Source organism: Ursus arctos, unplaced genomic scaffold (genome assembly GCF_023065955.2).
Source record: "Ursus arctos isolate Adak ecotype North America unplaced genomic scaffold, UrsArc2.0 scaffold_9, whole genome shotgun sequence".
In the NCBI taxonomy this organism is placed as follows: Eukaryota; Metazoa; Chordata; class Mammalia; order Carnivora; family Ursidae; genus Ursus; species Ursus arctos.
The window spans coordinates 30670275-30694637 of NW_026623111.1; the positions used below are offsets into that span (position 1 = coordinate 30670275).

The 24363-nt window shown below is 45.3% G+C and overlaps 1 protein-coding gene across 2 annotated transcripts in view; it reads left to right on the forward strand.

Moving 5' to 3' along the window:
- The first annotated feature begins 203 nt into the window (after nucleotides 1-203).
- The window catches only part of KLF3 (KLF transcription factor 3), a 34834-nt gene continuing 10674 nt past the window's right edge, over nucleotides 204-24363 (forward strand). The window contains exons 1-4 of one of the 2 annotated variants that reach the window (XM_026508727.4): nucleotides 204-306; nucleotides 15068-15163; nucleotides 22543-23029; nucleotides 23771-23921. In XM_026508727.4, coding sequence (XP_026364512.1) covers nucleotides 15107-15163; nucleotides 22543-23029; nucleotides 23771-23921 — 695 coding nt within the window. In that variant the 5' untranslated portion in view covers nucleotides 204-306; nucleotides 15068-15106. Of the gene's footprint in view, nucleotides 307-8566; nucleotides 9086-15067; nucleotides 15164-22542; nucleotides 23030-23770; nucleotides 23922-24363 lie in introns of those variants that run through there. The other variant, XM_026508728.4, reaches the window with a different exon arrangement.

Here is a 24363-nt window from a genome sequence, read left to right on the forward strand (position 1 = left end):
CTACTTACCCCGCCAGCCCCGGGAGGCTCGCAGAGCGAGCGGCGCCGGCGTCATGTGACTGCCCGGAGTTGGTGCCAGGAGCCAGAGGGGAGCCAGGAGCGGAGCCGCGCGGAGCCGGGGCCCGAGCCGGAGCGCAGCGCGAGCGCCCGCCGCACGCGCGCCCGTCCCCGTTCCTGTCCCCGTGCCCTGCGGCCGCCACCGCCGCCCGGGCTGGCGCGCTGACATTACTGCATTCGCGGGGTTCAAGGCGGCTCGGATCCGGGCCTTTATTTCTCGTCTGCAGCGCTCAGCACCGCGCCTCGAAAAGTAAGTCCCCTCTCCCTCACCTTCCCTCGCCCCGACTCCTGCTGTCGCCCTTTCTGGCTCGTCCGGTCTCATTTTTTTCCCCTGGGGGGCGCGCAGTGAATGGGCTGGGGGTGCCTCGCGAGGGTGGGGGCGCCTGTGGGCTTGGGAAAGTGCAACAGCTCCTCGAAGCGGGGGGTGGGGGCGGAAGGGGAGGCGAGGGGGAGGGGGGAACCCCGGGTTCAGCGGTTGAAAGTGTGGGATTCGGGGGAGCCACCGTGCGGGTCCCGCGGTGTGGGGGACCGAGACCGGCGGCGCCCGCCGCGGCCCCGGCGAGGGCGCGGGCGGGGGCTCACCTGTGTGGTCCCCCGGCTGCCGCCCGCCCGCTCGCTCGCGATTCCCTCCAAAGCCCCAGAAATCTCAGTGCTCTCCGCGTGTGGCAACGTTGTTTGGAGAAAGGTAGCGAGGAGGCCGCGCACTCCTGCTCCTCCCCCTCCGGGTCCCCCACCCCCCACTCCCGCGCCCTCCCCTCCCCGCCGCCCCCCTCTTCGGACGGGGCGCGCGACCGCTCGCCCGCCGGAGCAAACTTGGAGCAGCCTCCCGGGCCTTCTGGGAAGAAACTTGGGGCCGTTGGGACTGAAGGCAGCATCCCATTCTCGGTCCTGGAGCCCAGGAGCTGCCAGGGCATCTGGATCCTCGGGGGCAGGAGAAAAGAGCTGGCCGGGTTTGGAGAGTCCTCCTCGGGGGCACAGAGAGAACCTGCCGCAGTGCCTGGAGCAAGGATTGCAGCGAGGCTGGAGGCGGAGAGCGCCTTAGGCAACTGCCTGCAGCGTTAGGGACTCGAGCCGTGTGGGGACTGAGGGACTGATCCCTGGACCTGGACCCTTGGGACTTACCTAACATTTCAGAGTGGCTTTCTTGGAGATGGCAAATAATACTTGGAATTGTTATATCCACTTCTTTGGCAGATATCAGGGAGAATCTTCTGCTTTACGTTTTACAGCAATATGCAATAATAATAGATGGAGAACCTGTGAACTGGACTTATTTTTAATAAGTCAGGTTAAACGGAAATTGGAAATTGCTCACCTTCTTGTATTGCACTAAAATAAACATTTTACACTGAATTTTTACTAGCTCAGAATGTATTTTTCCACTAATATCACCCAAGATACTTTAAATATATTGGTTATATTCTCACAAGACTCTGGTGTTTGGGGAGAAATATGTAGTGGTATTCTGACTTCAATTACATTTAGTATATAATTATTAGGAATATCGAGTAGGAGAATAGGGCAGTTGTTCATTATAGGTTTTTCCACTGAGCAATGTTGTACTTTTTTTTTTTTTTTTTTTTTTTTTTTTTTTTTTTTTAGTGTTCTCTGTATAAATTTGAGCAGCATTTTTATAAGAAATCCATCTGGATGATAATCTGCCTAACCGGAGGAAAGACTTGCTTTTAGGGGAAAAAACAATCTGATAACATTAACATCTCCAAAATTTTGTGAGTTAGTGCTTTTTAAAGAAAGAATGGACAAATGAGTTTCTTCTGGCTCAAAGCATGGAGTATGTTGACCTTAGCCTGTTAACCAAAACCTGAAATGAGATGTTTGATGAGTTTTAACTCTCTAGAGAAACTATCTCCAGTCCTACAGTCAGTGGGGTTTGCAGGCGCAGTATTAGAAGAAAAAAGCATAATGTACTCTGAGTTCAGTAAAGAAACACTTTTAGGAACATTTGGCTTTCATGAAGGAGAATGCAAGTATAAAAATTTTAGTGTGAGAATAACAAAGAAGAGTAGCTGCTAAGACCACAAAATCTTTGATATAAAACATGCTATTGTTTTTTCACTGCAAAATTTCTAAATTAAAACCCAATCTTCTGGTTGCTATGGGCACAGTGATGCCTTTTTTTTTTCTTTTTCTTTTTCTTTTCTTTCTTTCTTTTTTTTTTTTTTTACCTGTAGTTTTGTCTACACACAGATTGTTAAATCTCTGATCATGGAAACCTGAGTTGAACAGTCCTGGCTAACAAAATAAAGAGACATACTAGGGGAAAGACTGTGAATGGATTTTACTACCTTAAATACACCTAAGGGAAAATAGACGTTTTCGGATAACTTATAAAAATTGATACTCTGTTCTACAGATTGTATAACACTTTGGGGTTAGATGAAATGTCAGGAGCACAATCACATTCTCAAAAGGTGAATTTCTTTAGATGTGTGTACATGGAGAACAGATGTGCAGCTGTGTGCGGGTAGGTTTCTAACTCTGCGGTTGAAAAAGATGGTGAAATTCGGGGGTGGCTCTAGGTAGGCCACACTCTGTGGCTAGGAATGTAGTTCTGTAGAGCGAAGGGACACTTAGAACTGGCCCAGTTTTCAGTTACGTGGGATAAGCCAGTTGTCCTCTGAATTCTTACCAGTGCTCTCTTTGCATCTTCCTCATGGTGCTTAGGCTGAACGATAATCATTACCCGAACCCCGAATTTGGTGCTGGCTGGAGACCAGCCGTTGGGATGGGGGAGAAAGAGACAAAAGAAATTGGAAAGGAGGCTGGTGTTAATTAGGAAGGTCTCTGCTGCCTGCATATGATAAAATCACATGTTCACTTACGATGTTGACTGTATGTAGAAGCTCTTGTTTGTAAATAGGGCAGGTCCCCTGTATAGAGCTGGTGTTGTTATTCACACCCATAGAACAAACACCTCCACCCCCCTGTTGTTGTCTTAAAAAACTCCAGCTGCTCATGAATATAGGGTCAGGGAGGGCCGGCTAAATGTTTCTCTGTGCTCGCTCTCCAGCACGGCCAGCAGAGCTGTTTCCTGTTCTTTGTTTCAAGGCTGGGGTTTGCGTCATACATTCCAAGTGGCATATGTGTGCTCTTTCCTGTTTCAGGCTGTTTTCTGGTAGATCAGTAGCCCAGACCAGGCCTTGGTCCCTGCCCCTAAACTCCCGATCCCCACCCAGGGAGTTATCATGTCTCCACACACTTGCGATTGCCTAAGAGGCCTGTGTTATGTCATAATGAGGAGTCAGTTAACCTTTTTACATATACCCTTTGCTCCACTGTGTTTCTGTGAGTGAATAAATACTCGTACCTTTTTAAATTCACCATTGCCAAAGTGCGACTTTGAGAAACGCGTGTGCAGGTTGGCTAGAAGTCTAAAGGAGGTTGTGTGTGTTTGTTCTCCGTTCTTGTTTTGAGGTGGGCAGGGTGTTTGTTTAGTGATAGGCGTTGTGCCCTGAAGCTGTCAGTTTTGGAGGGGGGATTGCACCTTACAGTTTAGAAGACCTTATTATCTGCAGGCTGTGGCCCACCCTTGTTCCCAAGGAGCACTGGAGCTCCAGACAGGAGGTCCCACTGGATAGAGAGTTTAAGCCAGTTCTGGCGCCCTGGGCTGATTGGAAAAGCTCGCTTAGGTTTTCAGGAAGAAATCTTTAGGAAAAGTATTGAAGCCAAACATAAGAATATTGAGGAAATCAACCCCAGGGTCATCTCTTTCAAAGACAAAAGATGGAAGTGCTAGGATAATTTTCCTAAGGACCAAGATGTATTTTCTACATCATATTCCGACCTGTTTTAAGAATAAAAAGCTCCAAGAAAAGGAGAACTGGAAATAAGAAATTCATTTTCATGACAGTCTGGAAAATGTTAATCTTATATTTTGAAAACTGAAGGAGACTTCTCTTGTTTTTATTGTCTTACAACACCAACTTTTTCATAATCCACCGTCTTTTTTTTTTTCCCCCGTATATTCTGTCAGTTCTGGGCTAACACATTTCTAGGTTAACTACTTAAAACCTACTAACTTTTTCTCTTGGTTCTTCAGAAACTAAGTCTTAAAGAAATTGGATAAGAAGACTCCTGGCAAGTTTCTTTTTAAACTTATTTTTGGATTTTCTTTAAAATCCAAAGGAATTATCTACAGTGTTCTCTAATGGAATTAATTCAGAGTTGCCAAGGCCGCAAATCAGACCCTATCCTCCCCAAAATTGATGATAATAGTACTTTGGTTTTTAACTTCACATTCCACCACTTTTTTTTTTAATGGATAAAGGGGAAATATATAGTATGATATTAAGAAAACTACTGGAATCAAATAGAAGGTTACTGATAACCTTCCTTGAAAAAAATGGGCATTTTGGAAGCTTTCAATAAGATTTGTTCTTTCTCCTTTGGGAGAAGCAAACTTGAAATACTTAGCTGACTTATAGCACAAGGGACCTTTACACTAAAATTCGTAAGTAACCCAAATAGAAGCAGCTTCTTCAGTTTTAGTTCCAAAGCTGTTAACAATCCAACTAGATTTTGTAGACAGAACCTTTGTTTAACTTTCTCCAAGTTATTCTTTCCTCCCCATTTGGGGGGAGAGGGAGGTGGTTGGCTAATAGACATGAGTAGGGTCTAATGTATTTTATCAGAAAAAAATTTTCAAACCTTTGAAAGCTCAGCTGAACAATTTGGAAAAATTACACGAGTCTGATACTAAAATTACAAAAGGAAAAGAAGATGGGAATAATAGTTTCATCTCTTGACCATGGAAATCATTACTCCTAATTTAATCCCATTTTATTTCTACCCACCCCCGTTTACATACTTGTCTGAATATTTCCAAGTCAGCATTTTTGCTAAAATGAACAGCTTTCTTAGGTGGTATTTCTTAGTCTGTTTTTCCATACCAGTTGTGTTTAAGAAATAAATAAATAAATAAATATAAGCAACCTCATCCTTGAAAGACTAGGAATTAAGTTATTCTGGAAATTTGGTTTCTTTCTGAAATGCTTCGTATTCATTGGTTCGAGCTTTAAAAAAAAAAAAAAAATCCCTAGATTCATAAAGCAATTGATGCCTGGTGTGCTAACGTGTAATGTTCTAGTCAAAATTCATCTTGGAGTGAGTTGCGAGAGGATTGTGGTGGTTTTTAGTATTCTCATTTTCAAGCCTGATCTGTCCCTTTCTTAGACCCCAGTTCTCATCTGAAGCAGTAATGCCAGAGCTTGAGACAGGAAACCAGACAGCAGTCTGCCCTGATAAGGGAGATCATTGTCTAAAGGAGGTGGCCCTGCCTCTCCCCCCCCCCCCAACTCTCCTTCCTTGAAATTTGGTAGTGATGAAAAAGAGACACAGTGCTGTAGACACAGTTCTGCACCAGAACTAGGACTGTTTTCTCCCAAAGCAAAAATATCCTTTTAATTGGATCTGTGCTTTTTCTGGGATGCCACCATAGTTCAATGAAACATTAAAAAAAAAAAATTAAAATCAGCATATTTTGTATCCCTTGTCAGGGTTTTTAGTAGTCAAGTTCATTTTCTAGCAAAACAGGTTCCTGGAGCTTTTTGAAACTCACTCCATTGTGTTGGCAGGCTGAATACATTATCATTTCCTCCATCCAATTATTAAGGGGAGCTGGAGACCAAATATAGCAAGTGAAGTGGCCCTTCATCCCATGTGTTCTGAACTAACCTGGGTCTAGCCCCTGCCCTGACTTTTAGAAAGGGGGTGCTTCCCGGGGCAACCCCCTGACCAGAGGACACTGAAGAGAGCCCAGCTTAGCCTGGGACATGCTTAAGGAGGTTGCCAGTCTCTGGCAGGCCTGGGGATCTCCAGGGATGGCCTGGGGCTTGTCTCAATCCGGATCAGTGGAGTATCGCCAAATCTAGACATAAGAGACCAAGTGGACATTGAGGTCAGCGCATTCTACCCTGGAGAGCGACCTGTGAATGAACTGTGGGTTTTTTCTCCTCTGGCCTATACACCTTCTGTCTACTAACTAGTGTGCTTGAGTCTAATCACTGAAATCCACTCCTTTATCTGTTCTTGCACTTTTATACCCTGATGCCTTCCAAAGCTTTGCACCCCAAAACTACTCTCCTTAGCAAGTTCAAGTTCCTGTTCCGCTCTGTTCTCCAAACAAGGGAGTTTTTCTCTCCCCAGCCTCTCAAAGTGGTTCACGTGTACTTTGCGTTTTAGGTTTTAGAAGATGATTTTCAGGCTAGCTTCACGGGCCGTAGGCAAGGTTTCCTTGTGTGACACCTGCACTGTCATTGTGAGGCCCTTGCCCTTTTTATCCCCTCACGTGTAAGAAGGGTAGTTTGACATCCATTCATTTATTCATCTCGCAAGTATTTATTGAGCACCTACTCATTAGAGCTAATCTCAAATTACGTGCAGTCATTATTATTAGTTATGCCACAGGATGGAGTAGGTCCCGAGTGATCTAACCTGAAAAGGCATTTTGAAATCTTAATTACCCTCTGGAACATCCCCAGGGTACTGCCTACCACGGGCCAGCAGGCACTGTACACGTCCCATCCCCCCTGTACCCCGCGAGTGATCCCCGTTTGGGATGACTCGGCCATGGCACAGACTCCGAGGCGGAGCAGAAAGAGCCCTGGGTCTGCCGCAGACACACTTCTGTTCTTGGCTGCGGCTCCAACCAGCTCTGCGAATTTGGGCAAGTCATTTCACCTCTGTTCCTCCATTTCCTCATTTCTAAAATGGGGATGAGGACCTGACCCTTCCACCTTTGTACAGTTATTACGAGGATTTCCGTATTTACTTGGGTACAGCTGCCAGTTTTTTTTCTGAGCAGTTTTATGGACCAGTTGCAGGTGCATTGGCTGGGAAGAATAATAGGCTAATTTGGGGCCTTCAGAGTGTGTCTTTTGATCTTGCGTCCAAGCATGCACGCTCAGAGACGGGGTAGGCGGCAGGGGCCAGTTGCAAGGAGGTGAAATCGCCGCTACTGTACATGCTTTGTCCCCGCCTTCCACATCCCCTGTGGACAGATGCGTTTGCAGAAGCACTAGCCCACGGTTGCCATTTGTGGTGGAATGTTGTCCTCTGCCTGGAAAGGGAGTAGAGTAGGGTGCCAGGTCCACCAGTTTTGAGGTCTAACTGCTTTGGGTTCAGAAACACCGCTGTACAACTTAGCAGCTGTGTGATCTCGGGCAGATTGCTTTACCTCTCTGTTCCATTGTTCTCGTAAGTAATAGGAAAGTAGCACCCACCCACCTGATAGGCATTCAGTGGCACAGTCCAGGTAAAGAACAGCACCTCAGTCATGAACGTGGTGATGATGATTAGCAGGAAACCTGTGACGTCACCTAGCCCCTTGCTTTCCATGGTCAATAGAAGTATCCTTAAAACCTACAAATACACACGCTCTCTCTCCCCTCCTGGAAAACTGCCTCTTCTCGTGCTCTTTTTTTTTTTCCCTCCCCTATTCTAGGTTTTAAAACAGAGGGTGAGAGACCTTGACACTAGATTTGTTTCGAAGATCTCTCTGGGTAGCTAATAAAAAATTCTTGGAGGATGATACTAATAAGGTCTCTGGAGGACCCGTAAGTGGCAAGGTTAAGGTTAGGAGCAGTAACTTTTTTCAAGGAAGTTTGGTTTAACAAATTTCCTTTAAGGTTAGGCCCCATCACCCCTGTTACCTAGGGGAGATTTCAAGTGTCTTCAAAGGCAAAAGGAAAAGAAGAGACTGTGGAAGTCCTAGGATGGGCTGAGTGCTCTTCGAGCCCCTCCTTCTGCCTGCCAGAAAACGTCATTTAGTGAGCAAGGCTGACCTCCTTTGGGTAGTTGGGAGGGGGCCCTCTCTGCTCCCCTAAGGAAATGTAAGGCTCTCCTGGCCTTCAGGTGCTCCCAATCCAGGTGGTGGTCTGAGACAAGGCAGTTAAAAGGCCCCGCCCATCTAGGTAAGACAGGGCGGCCTCAGCTCAACTGGGGCGCAATCAGCTGGCTGCACAGGGTGGAGAGGGCCTTGAGCTGGTCTTTGAAGAATTAGGAGGATTTAGATAAGCCGGAAGGGGATGGGGCATTCCACGCTGGTTGCCCAGCATCAGGGCCAAAAATGAACAAAGGCATGAGGGGTGGGGGGCTGGGGGAACAGGGCAGCCAGCGTGAAGGGCGCTGGAGCAGGGGGCAGCCCGTTAGAAATGGGGTGCGGAGCGTGGGCGCTTGAACCCGCTCTGCTAGCCCTTGGGGTCCCTTTGGAGGAAGGTTTGTGAGCTTGAGCAAGACTGGGGAGAAGACGGCTTTGAGAAATGTCAGTGGCAAGGGGGTCAGATTGAATTGGAGGCACCAAGGGACATGGTGGGGAAACCGGTGGAGGAAAAAAACCCAGTCACACAGTCTGGAGGCTTCTGAGGGCCTGGCCCCCAGTGGCAGGAGCAGGAATGGAAAGAAAAGTCGGTGAGGAAGATTGCAGGCTGACCTCTGGGTTTCCATGGTGAATGACCAGAAAATAAGGCACATGGGGAGGCGGCAGGCAGGCAGGCTTTTTGAGGCGGGAGCAAGGAGAAGGAGGATTGGGGTTGGGGACGTGTTGAGTTAATTCTCTCACATAGCAGGGGCTCAGAATGCTTTCCTCCTTCCCTTTTGTGTACTTTTGAAGGGAGGGGGCTGTATTAGCTCACGGTTTCGGATCCCGACGTTCGGTGGCTCTGTGAGGCGAACTTTTCACGGAGAATCCTTCGGAGCCGAGGGAACTGCCACCACCCTAACGATTCTCTCTGGTTATTTGTAAGGTTCCAGCCATCCCTGCTCAGGCCGGAATTTCCAGGAACTGGCTGCTGACCGGAGCCAGTGGGTCGGTCCCTCCCTGCCTCCCACTCCCTCCAGGGTGGGGCCCCATGGGTGGAGGCCCCTTGGGGTAGAGCGGGGTGGGTCTCCAGCGATAGGGCACCGCGCGCAGAGGCCCGTGAGAGGCAGTGTGGCCTCGCGCAGCCCTTCTGGATTCGATTATGTAACGCTTCACAGAAGAGAGTCGTGAGGGCTGTGGCCGGCCTTGTCGGGTATGTACACAGCAGGATTATTACACAGTATCGATCTTGGGTTGCGGGCCCCTAAAACTAAAACACCCAAGTTGTCCGAGAGCACAGAGAAGGAAAACAAGTGTGTAACCTTAGGAGGCGAAATGATTTGCATTTGCGAAAAATTTCTTTAAGAAAGGTGTGGAATGCTACTAGCCAGGTGGCATTGAACTTGAGGGTTTACCTAAGGGTATGGCTTCGGGTTTCCCTTCCCCCACCCGGGCTGAGCCGGCCTCTCGGTCTGCAACTGTGTAGGGATTTCTTGGTTACCTTTGCACCTGTCCCTATTTACATGCAAAATCAATTGCTTCACTTGGTCTTTTCCGAAGTACAGGGTGTGGGCAGAATCTTATCTGAAGCCATGTCCTGTTTGGACAAGTTGGACTCGCCTTGGCAACTCTCCACAGGGTGGAGCAGATGGGTGGAGGCAGAAAGTAAAATTGGGTGGCTTGTTAGCAGAGAGAGGAGAGAGGGCGGATTGTTTGCTCGCTGGATCATTATATTTAATCTAAAACTAAATAATTAACTTCTTTCCCATTTACAAAACATTTTGATGCAAAATGGCTAATCTAATTTGTGAGGGGCAAAGATTTAGAACTACTGCATGGAATTTTTTCCTCTCACACCAACTCTAGGAGACAAAGGTAGGTCATCCTGTGATGGGAAAACTGGGGCGCATTTCCAGGTGGGGGCCAGCATCTGGCTGTTCTGAAAGGAATCCCCAGCCTAAGTGTGCCTTTTCCCACATCTGTGGCCTGGCCCCCTGGATTTGTGGCCAGGCCAAGTGCCATGAAATACTCGACGACTGGGAGCCCTTAAAAAAGAGTTTGGGTACAGAAGTGAAGAAAGAAGTGTTTCTTCTGCAAGGAAGTTTAGCTGCAGGGATGTGGCCTGCTTGCCTGGCCTTGGTCCTTCTGACCCAAGAATCACACACACACACACACACACACACACACACACACACACACGATTTTTTTTATTTTTATATGTTTTTGTTCTTCCCCTGCCATTCCTTTGGGGAGTAAAAAGTGGGGGAAGGCAGGGCACTTCCTCTTTTAACATCCAAACCCTTGGGAAAATTAAGGGGGCTTGCAGATGGTGTCTTGCTTTGGTCATACTGTTCTTCTCCTTAGACCTTGCTGACATCAGCTGGGAGACCAGGGTTGCTCCGAGGGAGGGTGACAGGTAATTTGGAGTCTCAGGGTCAGGCTGGGTGGGGGGAGGATAATGCAGGACCCTTTGAGAATCTGAGGAGAGGGAGAGAGATGGAAAGTGCCCAAGAAGGGAGAACAGCAGAAGCAAATCCTGCTGTGTCACAAGAAACTTTGCTTCAGACCCACACATTCCCTCTCTCTCTCTCTTTGTATGTGTCTGTCATGCTTCGAAGGAAGGGACAATCATTTATAAGATTGTTTCTATAATAAAACTTGCTCTCGCTTCAAGACAAGCTATTTTCAAAGGAGGTTTGGTGACATCATGGCCTCTTGCATTAAGGGCTGTGTTTATTTCTGAGCTCGGCTGCTCATTTGTACCCTCATAAAGCGACTGTTGAGTAGGCCTCACGGTGGACTGGATATGATTGTGAGATGGAACTATATTGCTTCTGAAACTGTATGTAAATGATTCACCAATGCTTTTAAATACATAAATCACATCTTTTTTGCATTTTGGCAAAAAAAAAAAAAAAAATCTGACCGTATTTTGACTTCTGAAAATTCAGAAGTGTAAGTAGAGAGAGTGAAGGGAAATAGGTTTCTTCCTTTTGGAGGAAAAATTCAGTCGTATCGCCCTTCCCAGCAAAATAATACAGAGAAGATGACATTTGTTCCAGTTATGGAAAATTATTCTGGCAAGTTGAATACAACTAAGATGTAAATGTGTTAATGATTGGAAGATAGTTGTTTGGAAGAAACAGAATCACATTTGGGGGCTTCTCATCTCTGTGATACCCACATAAAATGGTTAACAGAAGTCCTGGGCCCGCTTAAAACCCACTAGGTTTAAAGACCCTGAGGTTGGCAAAGTCGAATTTACTGCCTGTGTCCTTAGCCTCTAATACCTGTTGTAGTGCGCCACCTACTGGTTGTATTTAAGACTGCGGTCAGTGTTGTGTAATAGATTTCCTACAGCGTTTGTATTTTCTTGAGCTTTCTTTTCAAAGGATGGCAATATCCCCAGAGCATGGGTGGTCCATACGTAAGGAAAGCCACTGATATCTAATTCTTCCAGTACGTAAGTTACTTCTTAGTTGTATGGAATGCCCCTTGGAGACATTGCAGTCACTCTTCTCATTCTAGACCCAAACCCAAAGAGGAGGTCAACGCCAGTAGCCAAAGTGGTCTCACAGGCACAGTAGTAACAGAGTATAGATTGTTTCTGCAAATAAATAAAGAAACGCCTGATTTGAGTTAATGTGTGCGATTCTCTTCCTAAATTTGGTTTCTTTCTAGCTTAGCTTCTCTCCCTTGTTTTTATTGAACGGTTTAATTATAGAATTAATACATTTAAAAATTGGCGCACATGTGTGTAAAGCCGTCCCACCCCACAGCCCCTCCCAAGAAGGGCTGCCTTATTTACAGCTGAGAGTGGACGGTTTTCTTTGCATGTCCTTCACCTTCTCTTGTTCCATATCCCATGACAACCACTGAAAGTATGATCAGTCATTTTAGAAGCCACCAAATCGGGAACAGAGTACTGTTGGATGTGCGAATGAACAGTGAGTGAGTTTGGTTCTGTTCCTAGTGATACTCGACTTTTGCGCAGTCTTCGATTGTCCAGCGATGCCTTGTTTAGAAGGTTGAAAATGAGGTATTCCAACTCTCTCAGTCCTTTTTCACTCACGGCTGAAATACTTCTATAATGAGACCTATCCCTTCACCAGTGATTGAGTTACCCTTGAGGTACTGTTCTGAACACATAAACATACCTTTACAATTAGCTTTTTAATACAAGTAAATCAAGTTTTATTAGGGCAGATGCTCCACGTTAGACTTGACTTTTTTCTCGTATGATTTCAAGTCTTGTGAAGCATTAATTTCCTTAAATTTAGATAAAACATAAAAATCGAAGAATGCAAGTGATTTAAAGAATGTCTTAAAAGGAGAAGAGCTGTAGTAGGTTAACGTGTCGTTCATTTCTAAATGGATTTAGTAGTCACTGCTGTGGGCATTAGGAAAAGTCATTAAGGCTTTATGAGCTCAATGGTGGAGCTGGAATTTGAAGCAGAGCCCATCCTGATTCCGCTGCGCGATCTTCCTGGTAGCGAAGGGTGTAGGGTCCCGAGAGGCATACACATGCTGGGAAGCTGTTGCAGGGCCCTGACTGAGGCCTCGGGCAGGATGTAGGCTGCTAGCCACTTTCAAACAATTCAGTCTGAGGTGTTTGGGGTTTTTTAAAGATCTTATTTATTTGTCAGTAAGAGAGCGAGGGCACAAGCTGGGGGAGTGGCAGGCAGAGGGAGAAGCAGGCTCCCTGCTGGGTAAGGAGCCAGAGGCGAAACTCGATCCCAGGACTCTGGGATCATGACCTGAGCTGAAGGCAGATGCTTAACAGACTGAGCCACCCAGCCTACCCTGGTGTGAGTTTTTTAAAGGGCGGTGGGGACTGACCCCTAAGGCAAGGTATGTTAGCAAAGAGGCAAATACTTGACGTTGCTCCAGAAGTTGGAACCGACAGATTTAGTGCCGTGAATGCGGTATGTATATCCAAAAAATTGTATACGGATTTGTGGATATAAACTGTTTACAGGGCAAAGAGTTTTGCTTTGCTTTAAATTTCATAGCGAGAATGTAGTCTCCTACTTCAGTCTCCAGGCCAGGGCTGTTTCATTATGCACCTGAGAATAGGACTGCTTTTATTTAGAAGGATTTTCATCAAGATACCCTCCAGTAGAGTGGATGAATCTCTAAGAGTAAATTCAATTTAAAAGGCTTGGGGGAGGGGTGGCCATTAAATTCAATTTAAAAGGCTTGGGGGAGGGGTGGCCAGCCAAGGGTCAGGGCTACTGAATTACCTGACCTCATTGATGGAAGCAGGAGAGCTCACATCTTTTGTTTAGAGTCTGCTAGGAGGCACCGGACAGCAGTTCTTAGAACCGTATCCATCTCCGCAGCTGCTAGGCTGGGAACTGGTTAATAATAGATCCGAAGACACAAAAGCGGTTTTCATTCTTCATTATGAAATCATCCATTTTTCACTGGCTGTTGGGGTTTGTTTTTGCTGGCATACATAAGAGGGTATTAGCACCATTGATTTGAGCAGCCTGGCATCAAATCGTGTTCACAGATAATAATACATACTGTGATGTGGGAGAATAAAATTCGAAGTCAGAGCCTTATGTTGAGTTAATGACGATGCTCACGTGTTGTCATGAGACCCAGAACAGTCTTTCTTCAATGGAGCAAGGGAGCACAAGAACGACACAGTATTATTTTTATAGTCGTGCGTGAAGATTTCCTAGTATAACCCACAGAGCGTGGATACAGCGAACTGCAGGACTGCGGTCGTGGAGGTGGGGCTGGGGCTGGGGGTTTTCAGACTGAAACACAGGTGGTAACCTAGAACCAGTGACTTCTGCGGCCTTTTCTGGTAGAATGCGGTCTGGAACGTGTCCACTTTCCCACGGAAACCAGAGTGGTCCAGAAAAGACCTTCCCTTTAACCAAAGCTCTGAACCCTTAAGCCAAATTTGGATAGTAGGTGTCTGAAGCAGGTTGTTGAAGATCTGGGTGGTAGTTGGGCAGTGATTCCAAAACCTATGAAATGCAGTTGGAGGCTGTCCGCAACAGTGAAGGAAAGGGAAGGGTAACACGAGCGTAACAGCAGCAGAAGAGAAGAGAAAGGCCAAACAGGATTAAGATGGACACTTCCTTTACATTAGGCTGAAGATTAGCTTATTTTCTAATGAAGAATTGGAGTGATTACAAACTAATAGTCTTCGTATATAAAAAGTGCTTAGAAAACAATGGGCCGCCAAGACCCTAATTTAGGCATTTCTCTAGAGGAGACATGCAAAGGGTAAATAAAGATGGAAAAAATTGGACTTTAATAATTAAATCAATTTAGGATAAAAATAGTTTGCCATTTTGAAACTAAAGTTTGTTTTTTTTTTTAAAGTGGTAATACACATTGCAGGTGGACATGTTAAGAAATGGATTCTGTTTTATTCGTGGAAATTATAGAGCATTTTTGCTGGATGATACATCAGCTGCTTTGGGAAATGTACAATACTTCTCACCCAAGAATTCCCCTACAGATGTACCCTAAAAAAGATTTAAGGATGTGCAGGAAGACAAGTATAAAGATAGATGCTCACTGCCATCCATAATGGTGAAAATTTTCAACCTCAGTGCCCAGTCAAAAGGGATACTTTAAATAAACCGATCTGTTTGCACAGTGGCACACTGAATTCGACGGTATGGAACCATCCTTGCTGAAAAAGAATCGTTTCCACAATCGTCAGGTGAAATTATGGGTACTAAATAGTATGTGTGCTGTAATCCATTTCAAAAGAGAGTTTGGAAGGATAAAAACAAAAGATATGAATGCTGGTTGGTTCTAAGTTTTTTTTTTGCCTGTCTTGTTATTTCTTGATTTTTTTCTGTAATGAACATAAGGAAAAGTGTTTCACACTCATATATCATGTGAACTTCTGGGGAATCGCACAGCAATGTTAAGCAAGCTTGGCTGCTCAGAAGGGGCTGTACATATTGTTCCAGAAATGTCAGGGTTTATGTCTTTGAGTTAGAAATGCCAGTTGGCTCTCATCGACTGACGACCATGGAATCTGGTTTTAATTCTATCAAATGGCATCTTTCATAGGTAAGGAAAATAACTTCCAGCCATTCCGGGGCCAGGGAAGAGGAAGGAGCAGAGAAGGGGGTTGAGGACTATTATGTTTTATTTTTACTAGTTTATATTTAAAGTAACCGTGGGATTTATTTGGACCCCTTGTTTTGTTTTCTAGGCCAAACACCAGAGCACCCTAGAGAGCTGAACTAAAAGAATGCTCATGTTTGACCCAGTCCCTGTCAAGCAAGAGGCCATGGACCCCGTGTCGGTGGTAAGTTCTCCAGCATTGAGCACCTCTTCTTCTTTATTCCCAGTGCCGGTAACAGGACTGCGTGTTGCGTTGCGCCTTAATGTTACCCATCACTTGACAGGCGTTTGGCAAACAGACTTTTCTCAAAGCCTCGATCAGTAACTGGGGTAAACACCCTTTTAGCAACTGTGCGTCCTTGAATAAATGGGGTCTACATCTCCTCAAGCCCCGTACCCCATGCCCCCCAAGTTGTGATCAGCACAGAACTTGGGTCACAGGTGAATCTAGTCACGACAGCAGGAGGTTTACGAAAACTCCTCGGTTACCAGCTTTTTGTTTGGGCTCTCAGGATTCTTGCTTTGGGCCAAAAAAAGTCTAGCCACACGGACTTAAAAATTAATGTGCACCTGGGGCATTTAAAAAAAAAAAATCCTGTAGTCAGTGTTTATCATGGTTAGGAAGCAATTTTCAGATGTGCTTCTACAAGAAATCTGCGTCAAGAATGGGATGCTGTGAGGTGTTTTTTACTCAGAATGCCCACCCCGATCATACAGAAGAGTTTCTTAAAAATGTTGGTGAATGTCTTCTTCTTTTTAATACTGGAAGAAAAAATACTCCGTTTTGTCTCCTTCATGGAGCTGATTAAATAAAAGATGAAACCTGGAAAAAAACAAAAACAAACCCTCAGAACCCTCAGTCCTGCATCTGAAAACGTATTCAGAATAAAATGATTTGCTTAAAAACCAATGACAGTGGCGATACTGAGCTGTGCCTGGGTGAGATGGTTGAGGACAAGCTGGTGAAAGAGAACATGGCCGTGAGGATGGGATTCCTTTCCACTTCGAAGAGTCTGTGGCTGGGAGAGAATCTTGTTGTCTTTTTCAACACCTTCGTGCGAAGCCAGCCCCTCTGTGAGCCCAGCGCCTCGGGATGCTTCTCGGCCACAGGCGGCTAGGAGTGAGGCCAGGGGCTTAGCGAAGTCCACACTGCTGCTGTGGAAATGGGACGGGGTGGTGACGGAGAGGGGTCCAAGGACTTCCAGGCAGGGAGTGGTTTGGACTCCCGGCGATCTGGTTGGGCCAATAGGAAATAACAAGGCAAGGCTCCCACTCTGTCTTGCTCTTTTCTTCCACGGGCTTGGAAAATAGTCACAAGGGGAAAAACTTGGCCCGAGTTGTGTATCTGAAGGTTGGTAATGACACGCTTGCAAAATTAGATCATCCTTATGCATCGGCCGCTGAGGCTCCTGCCAAAAATGTTTATACAAGACACAGGGGTCACTCGGAGGCCCTTGGAGCTGAGTTGCCATGGGTATCACTGAGCCAGCGAAGTGTTTACCACTGTGAACAGTGACAAGTGAGGTCCGAGTGGCTTTAGGGAAATAACATTTACATTCCCGCGTGATAACTGGATAACCAAGTGTATGAATACGATAATAACCGAGCAGTAAGAACTTCATTAATCAAAAAAACTGAATTGACTCTGATGTTATTTGGTGCTGTCACCGTATTCATCAACCCCTCACCCCAAACTATGGCATGATCGCGTTGGAGGAAAATTGAGGTATAAAATTTCCCTATTAATTATATCCTTGAAATATGAATAGGTTTTTAGTACTGGGGAATATGATTAATTTTATAAATGATGCAGAACCATCTTTGATGCGTTTTAATATTCAGTATACTTCCAGTGCTTTTAATCAAGCATGAAAATATGGCTGAAGAGCCAATTTAAAGCTTAAATGAAGATCCTCATTGCTAAGTTGGTATGATACAATTAAGTGCGAGCAAATGCACTTGACTGAAAAAAAAGGAAGTAAAATGAATTTGAAGTAACTATAGTGCTGTAACTTATATAAATACATGAAGTTAAAATATGTAGAAGTATTTTTGCAATTAGTGGTCTTTTTCTCCTTCACACTGTAGTTTTCAACTTCCAGCTAACACCTAGAGAATTTAATTAGATCATTTCACCAAAAGTTAGTATCAGTCCTTACAGTGAAATTTCTGTTCCTTAATTCAGCAAAACCTCAGTTAACTGAAACATTTGGGGAGTGTGGGGTGTTGTGATTATTTCACTTAAACAAAACTAAATAAAAAGCTTTTGTCCACTCTTGAATCTTCAAATTTTATCTTTCCTGCCTCTGCAGGTGGCGTGTGCTAAGCTAATGTATTATTCCTTTATTCCTCTTTTTTTTTTTTTTAATTCAACCCTTGACCTGAAGGTTGATTACCTATTTGGTATTTTGCTGTAGTTCAGAGAAAATAAGGAAGTGTCATTTCTCTCAGTGAAATGTACGCCTTCGGTACCCTCGTCTGCTAAACCTTGTGCTTTGAGGCAAACAGGAAGGCTCTGGATTGCCCTCTGAAAATTTGCAAGAGTGTGGAGCAGAGTAGACCACCGCCCCCCTCCCCGTGCTGTGGATCTCTGCTACTGCCTATCAGTGTGATGTTGGCAAACCACCAGCAGCTCCCTGAGCCTCTCTTTCCTTTCTGTAAAATCGGAGATGATAATACATGCAATATGAGACAGCATGTGAATACAAAACGCACATGTAAAAGAATTGCTTTTACCAATATATTGTCAAAGAAGGTTGGAAATTAAAGAATTTAATTCAGGAAGTGAGAAAGAGAAAGTTATTAAAAGTATTCTTTCTTATTTTATTCCTGTAGGAAGATTACTTTGGGGAAAAAAGTATATTCTTCTTTTTTCCCCCCCTTTTCCTTTCTCGTAATGAAAATTATCCTCTAACAGACTCCTTACAGGTGGAGAAGTACTTAGTATCAGTAGTACCTCTGTTCTGTTCTCACAGAAACTTTCATGACTTTTCTGAGCCTGGTAGAAAGAGCTTTCTACTTTTGTTTGCACAGAAGGGTATGACATTTGCCGTTTCCAGAGTGTGTGTTTATAAACGCACCACGCCTTCCTGCACTAGGAACCCCGCCCTTGGTGTGAAGATTCCTTCGACTTGCCTTTGCCCTGTCATGGACGTTCACTCATTTTTCCTATTAAAGAGCAGTGAAATAGAGACTCTGCTTACCCCCGTTCCGTGCAGTCACTCCATCCACTTCAGCTGCCTTGTGGTGGAAAACTCAGCAAAACTATTCCCAATAAAACAAGAAACGATGGAAACGCTCACTGAAGTTACAAAGTGTTAGCTTTGGAAAATCATCCCAACCCCGTGCCTTCTTCCCTGTCACAGTTAACATCCTGGTTTTCGAGAATCAAAAGAATCGGCACTATCCTTAGTCTTGACAGTAGTAAAACACTGCTCAGTGTGTGCATTGATTCACTTCATTCATTCATCCCGTGTTTGTGATGAATGCCAGACCCTCATCTCCCGTTCTAGTAAGAGGAGGCAATCAGCAAAATAAATTAATTACCCATGGTGTGGAGGGTGAACACATGGATGTATGTTACAACAGGAAAGAACTGTTTGAAAAGTTACAGCCATCACCACCCCCCGTGAGGGCAGGAGGATCGGAGAGACCCTTGTGGGAGTCTTGTCTTCAGGCTGCTCTGTTCTCGGTTATAAGGCCTCCCCGGGGACGTGGTGTGCACAGGGCAGGGGATTGGATGGCTGTCAGTGGCCGGGGAGCTCTTGCTGCCTCATCAACACTTGCCTTTGATTGGGATTTGGGGCTAGCTACTACAGCGCTTGCTTGCGCTGCTTTGCTAGAAGATGGGAAAGGTCTGGAACAGCGAGGAGGCCCCTCTTACCAGGGTGTCCTCACCTAAGGCACACAGCCAGACAAACCGTGTGTCAGTCCTGACGCTGTGGATTACCTGATTGTTGCAGGCTGATCGGAGCAGCTTGTGTGCTCCGCCCAAATAATTAAAGCAAACGCATCTTATGGAAGGTTCTGATAAACATTGCTATGGAATTTTCTGGTGAGACGGCGTGAGGAACCACATTTCTTCACCCTTTTACAAGGCGATCAGACTGGAAATGGTTAATTGTGTACTCTGTTGTGTATCCAAATGCGTCTCCCTACTTTTAGCCAGGTAGCCTTGCAAACACTGCGCGTGGTCCGGGGGACGGGGGCATCCACTGGGGAGCGCAGTCAGCAGGAATGTGCATAATGTTTATAAAACTTGGCTTGAGGTGTGGCCTTCTTTTTCTTTATGGCTTGAGAAACCTGAGAATATTATTAAATTTGCAAAATCTCCCAGGTTCTAAATTCCTCCTTTCCTTAAACTCACCCCACAGTTAGAAAAATCCAGCAATGACAGCAATAAAAGTGTGTCCTCATTTTGCTTTCTATTTAGCTGCCAATAACTTGGCATTAAAATCTAGGTCATAGGGAGGTCTTTGAAGAATGGGGCTGAAAATAAGGGAGAAGCTACATTTTGGTGAGTAGAAACAATTAATGCTGCCTCCCATTTCCTAACTTTTTGTTTCTAGTACCAGAACTTTTGCCCTTTCGAGAACCTCATAAAGTGAGTTAACCTTTAGAACTAGGAGAAATCTTTCTCTGCCTGTATTTAATGAATTCTTTAAACCTTTGTTGTACGTATTAGAATTTTTTTCTTTTTTGGTTAGAGGATTCCTGCCTATTTATTACCTATTTTAATATTTAAATGTAAATATATTTAATATTAATATGGCGGTATGTTTTGGGCTCCTTACCTTGTAGTAAGTATACTTATGTGTACCTGGTTCTAAAGAAAGGTAGAAATAGTCTTTTCCTTGTTTGATTCTTGATACATAACTCAAAGCTCTTTTCAAAAACAATACTTTATAGGGGCATCTAAGTGGCTTCATTGATTAAGCACCAGACTCTTGGTTTCAGCTCAGGTCACGATCTCAGGGTCATGGGGTCGAGCCCCACATTAGGTTCTGCGCTCAGCATGGAGTCTCCTAGAGATTGTCTCCCTCTCCCTCCCCTTCTGCCTCTTCCCCCCCTCATGTGCACCCACGGGCTGGCGCTCTCTCGCAAATAAATTAAATCCTTTCTAAACCACAATTTATATATTTTGCATTTCCTGATTTTGTATCCTTCATGTCCTTGTTTTTAAGCAGTATTATTAGTGAAAAATTCTTCCCCCACCTTTATATTGTTTTTGAATGGTTTACCAAATTTTAATACTAAAAATTAGTATTTTTAGTCTATATCTCTTTGCCAGTTAGAGCTGTGTTGTTCAAAAGGGGTCTGTGCATGTGGGGCCGCTCCCAGAAATTGAGAACCTGTATTTTGACAAGATGGTCAGGTACATTTGTGCACAGGAAGGTTTGAGAAGCCCTGATGGGGAGGATCAAACCCATTACGGTACTGCTGCTTATCTGGAAAGAGGGTGCTGCTGCTTATCTGGAAAGAGAAGGGACTTCTAGCACCACAGTGTGTTAAGCTCATTACATAGCTTATCTCATTGAATCCAATTTTAATTTTAACCTCACAGCCTCCTAGAATGTGGGTTTTCAATATCACCTTGACAAATTTTGCCCTATCCTCATGGCACCTGCTCTTCTAATATTTAGTGGGTAATTTTTCCTGCCCTCTTTTGTAGAATTGCTTTTATTAACATAATAAATTTATTTTGAAAAGGAGATTTATATCACTACTGTAAAAACAAAAAAGTGTTTTCTTAATGCATTTAAATAAACACATCACTATTTTAAAGCACTGTGTATTCTTTGTGTAGTATCTAGAAGTATCTTCAGCGCCCCCAGAGAGATGTGTACCCTACTCTGGGAATCACTGTCCTAGGAGATGACAGAGGTTGCGTTGGTAGGGATAGAGAAAGGACAAAAGAACAAAACACACAATCTTAACGATGAGAAACTGACTTCAGATAAAGAGAAATACTGCCTGGTCCTGTACCCCCCCCACCCCGATACTTAATGCTTGGTATGCCCAGAGAAGGGAGTTTTTGAAACACCACGGGGGATGCATGGCCAAGTGGAGATTTCACCTAGGGGAGGCCCAGAGAAGAAATGGTATGATCTCTGTAGTAATCCCAGTAAAAATCACCGCTGTCCCACAATCATTTTTAACTCACAATAGTGGCCACTGGGGGACTGGGGCAGCCCAGAAATTTATCATGCATTTAAGCTCTTTAATTATAAGTCCCCATTGGTGGGTTTTCTTGGTTGTATCATGAGCTAGTATCGCCTCAGAATGAGAACTGCGTCGGATTTGAGAGCTGGAAGGGAGGCTTAGTATGTTACTTATCACTTTTGGTATAAAGTATTCAAATACAAGTAGTTTTCTGCAGATGGACTTGACATGTTACCACTGAACGTTTCAGTTTCCCTAAAATCCTACAAGTGAAAAAAAAAAAGCTTATGTTGAGTTTAATGTTTTAAAAAGCATCCTACAACAAAGATTTTTTTTTTTCCAATTTTAGTTAAGGAATAGAAGTCATTCTGGTGAATTCCATGGCCAAGGGCCACACCCACAGTGTGCCATCATTATGACTGTTTTGTGTATAAAGCTGGTAGTAGTCCATTATTATACTATAAGAGAGGAAGGTATTTAAAGATAATTTAGGTCAATTGTCAGATCTTAGGTATGGAGGAAATGCTGGGCCCCAGTTTGTGTGCAAGTCGCGTCAAGCACCATGTATCCTTACTTGAGTCCTAGAGTCCCATCTCCTACAGTTCTGTGTCATGTGCAGATTTGGACATCAAGCCACCCCGCACAGTTTCATTCACACTGTGAATAAGAGCATCGAACAAGCTGGGGTCAAGAACATAAATTACACAGTAGCAGGTGGCCTCAGTGTCTGGAGGTGGGTGGCATGACTGACCCTCCTGGTTGCCTGAGACTGAGGCATCACGTGGGATGTAGGGCTTCTAGTGCTCAAACCAGACTGTCCTGGGGCAAACCAGGACTGTTGGTCAGGTCACCCTAGGTGTGGACTGGTCAGCAGCTGAAAATGAAGCCCCCTCGCCCCCGCAGGTACTGCTGTGCAGCTCCCTTTCTCCCTATTATACACAAGTGTATGGTGAGAACTACAAACGTCCTGCGCCTGAGGGGAAAGACAGCATTTCCTGCTTACTGAGAAGCCCCATCAGCAAAGCAGTGGAGTTCATTGGCTTGGCTGGCTGTCGGTGAACCCCAGTACTGACTCCTACCGATCAAGGCCCATAGGAAGTCTTCTGTTCATGACCTGTTTTAGAATTTTTCACGGTATCAACCTCAACATTTGACAGGGGATTCACCTTAGAATTAAATTGGCGATTTTTCCTGTGACACGGTTATCCCGTTAACCTTAACGTTGATGAGACCAGTGCCCTCACAGCATTGTTTCAGGGTCAGTAGGCATCTAAATGTAAACCGCCTGTTGCGCCCACCTAATGGAGAGTGCCTTGTAGTACATTCTCGTTTTCGTTCACGTTTCCAAAGCGAATGCACCTGTGTCACGGCTTCGACGCTTCTGTTTTTGCTTCCCGATAGTCGTACCCATCCAATTACATGGAGTCGATGAAGCCCAACAAGTACGGCGTCATCTACTCCACACCGTTACCGGATAAGTTCTTCCAGACCCCGGAGGGCCTGTCGCACGGGATGCAGATGGAGCCGGTGGACCTGACCGTGAACAAGCGGAGTTCCCCGCCCTCTGCGGGGAATTCTCCCTCCTCGCTGAAGTTCCAGCCCTCGCACCGGAGAGCCTCGCCCGGCCTGAGCATGCCTTCTTCCAGCCCGCCCATGAAGAAGTACTCGCCGCCTCCCCCCGGCGTGCAGCCGTTCGGGGTGCCGCTGTCCATGCCGCCGGTGATGGCCGCCGCGCTGTCCCGCCACGGCATCCGCAGCCCCGGGATACTGCCCGTCATCCAGCCCGTCGTGGTGCAGCCGGTCCCCTTCATGTACACCAGCCACCTCCAGCAGCCGCTCATGGTCTCCTTGTCGGAGGAGATGGAGAACTCGAACAGCAGCATGCAAGGTAAACGCCAGCGGTGCCGCGGTGCTGGGGGGCGGTCTGTACCCGCGGGCGGTGTGGCGGCGCTGGGGCGGGGCGGGGCGCTCTGCCAGAGACAGAACCAAGAGCCCTTGTACTCTTCGAGGAGATACTCCCCTAGAGTCCGCTGGCCTGAGGCATTTCCTTTCTGATGTCGTGTGTGTGTGTGTGTGTGTGTGTGTGTGTGTGTGTGTGTAAGTGTTGATACTGGAAGAGCTCCCAGGAATCAGGCTGTTTAATGCCATAAAATGATTACTTTCACTGCGTAATTGTCAACTTCGGGATAGTAAAAATCCTGGCTTTCTATTTTGCTTTATTGAACACCGACATGGTTCTGTTAAAATGGCATTTAATAAATGCCTTTGATCGTGGTGATAAGTAATGGTTACTAAAAGCCACCTAGTTTACTGGCTGGTGGTAGGCAGAAGACTGGGGTTAAAAGGAGATCACCCAAAAATGTAAGAAAGAACCCTTTGGGGGCCAGTGCGCTCAAAGGCCAGCTTCCTATGCATGCTGCTTGCTGGCAGAATAGTGGTCATAGTGGTCGGGGGAAACACCACTATTCTGCCAACCCCCCCCCCCCATAGTTGCTTTCTGCTATAATTTTGCGAAACGTAAACAGATACTCCATACGTCAATGTTGTAGATAGAAGCTGTGCAGTAAACGTTTAAAAGCTGAAATTGGTAAATTGTACATGGAGTGACTTTTCTATTTTTATTTTTTAGTACCTGTAATTGAATCATATGAGAAGCCTATATTACAGAAAAAAATTAAAATAGAACCTGGGATTGAACCACAGAGGACAGATTATTATCCTGAAGAAATGTCACCCCCTTTAATGAACTCAGTGTCCCCCCCGCAAGCACTGTTGCAAGAGTAAGTATGTTCAGGTCTGCCCGACATTTGCATAGCAGCACGCATCTTGGGACCTGGATTGGAAGCACACGCTTCCACCTCATGGTGTGGTTTGGATGGCCAGGAACACCTTCCAGTAGGGGCAGCCACTGGGAAAGATGGGGAAGTCTCTCCAAAGGCAGCGTGTTCTGCTGTATGGACTACGTTACGACATTTACGTCAAGTTGGCAGCAAATTGATCACTCACGATTTGCCACTTGTCACATCAGTCGTTCTTATCTCGGTGTGTTTTGTTTTAATCTTTCCAGATTATACATAGTTTCCCCGTAATCTTAACCCCAATATGGATTGAATTTGGTATTCTAGACATTCTGCTTAAGGTTGGGTCCTGAAAACTTCGTAAGACACACGTCGTCCTCTCAGGTGTCACCTCTAATACTGTTTCTGTGATGGTGAACGTCTT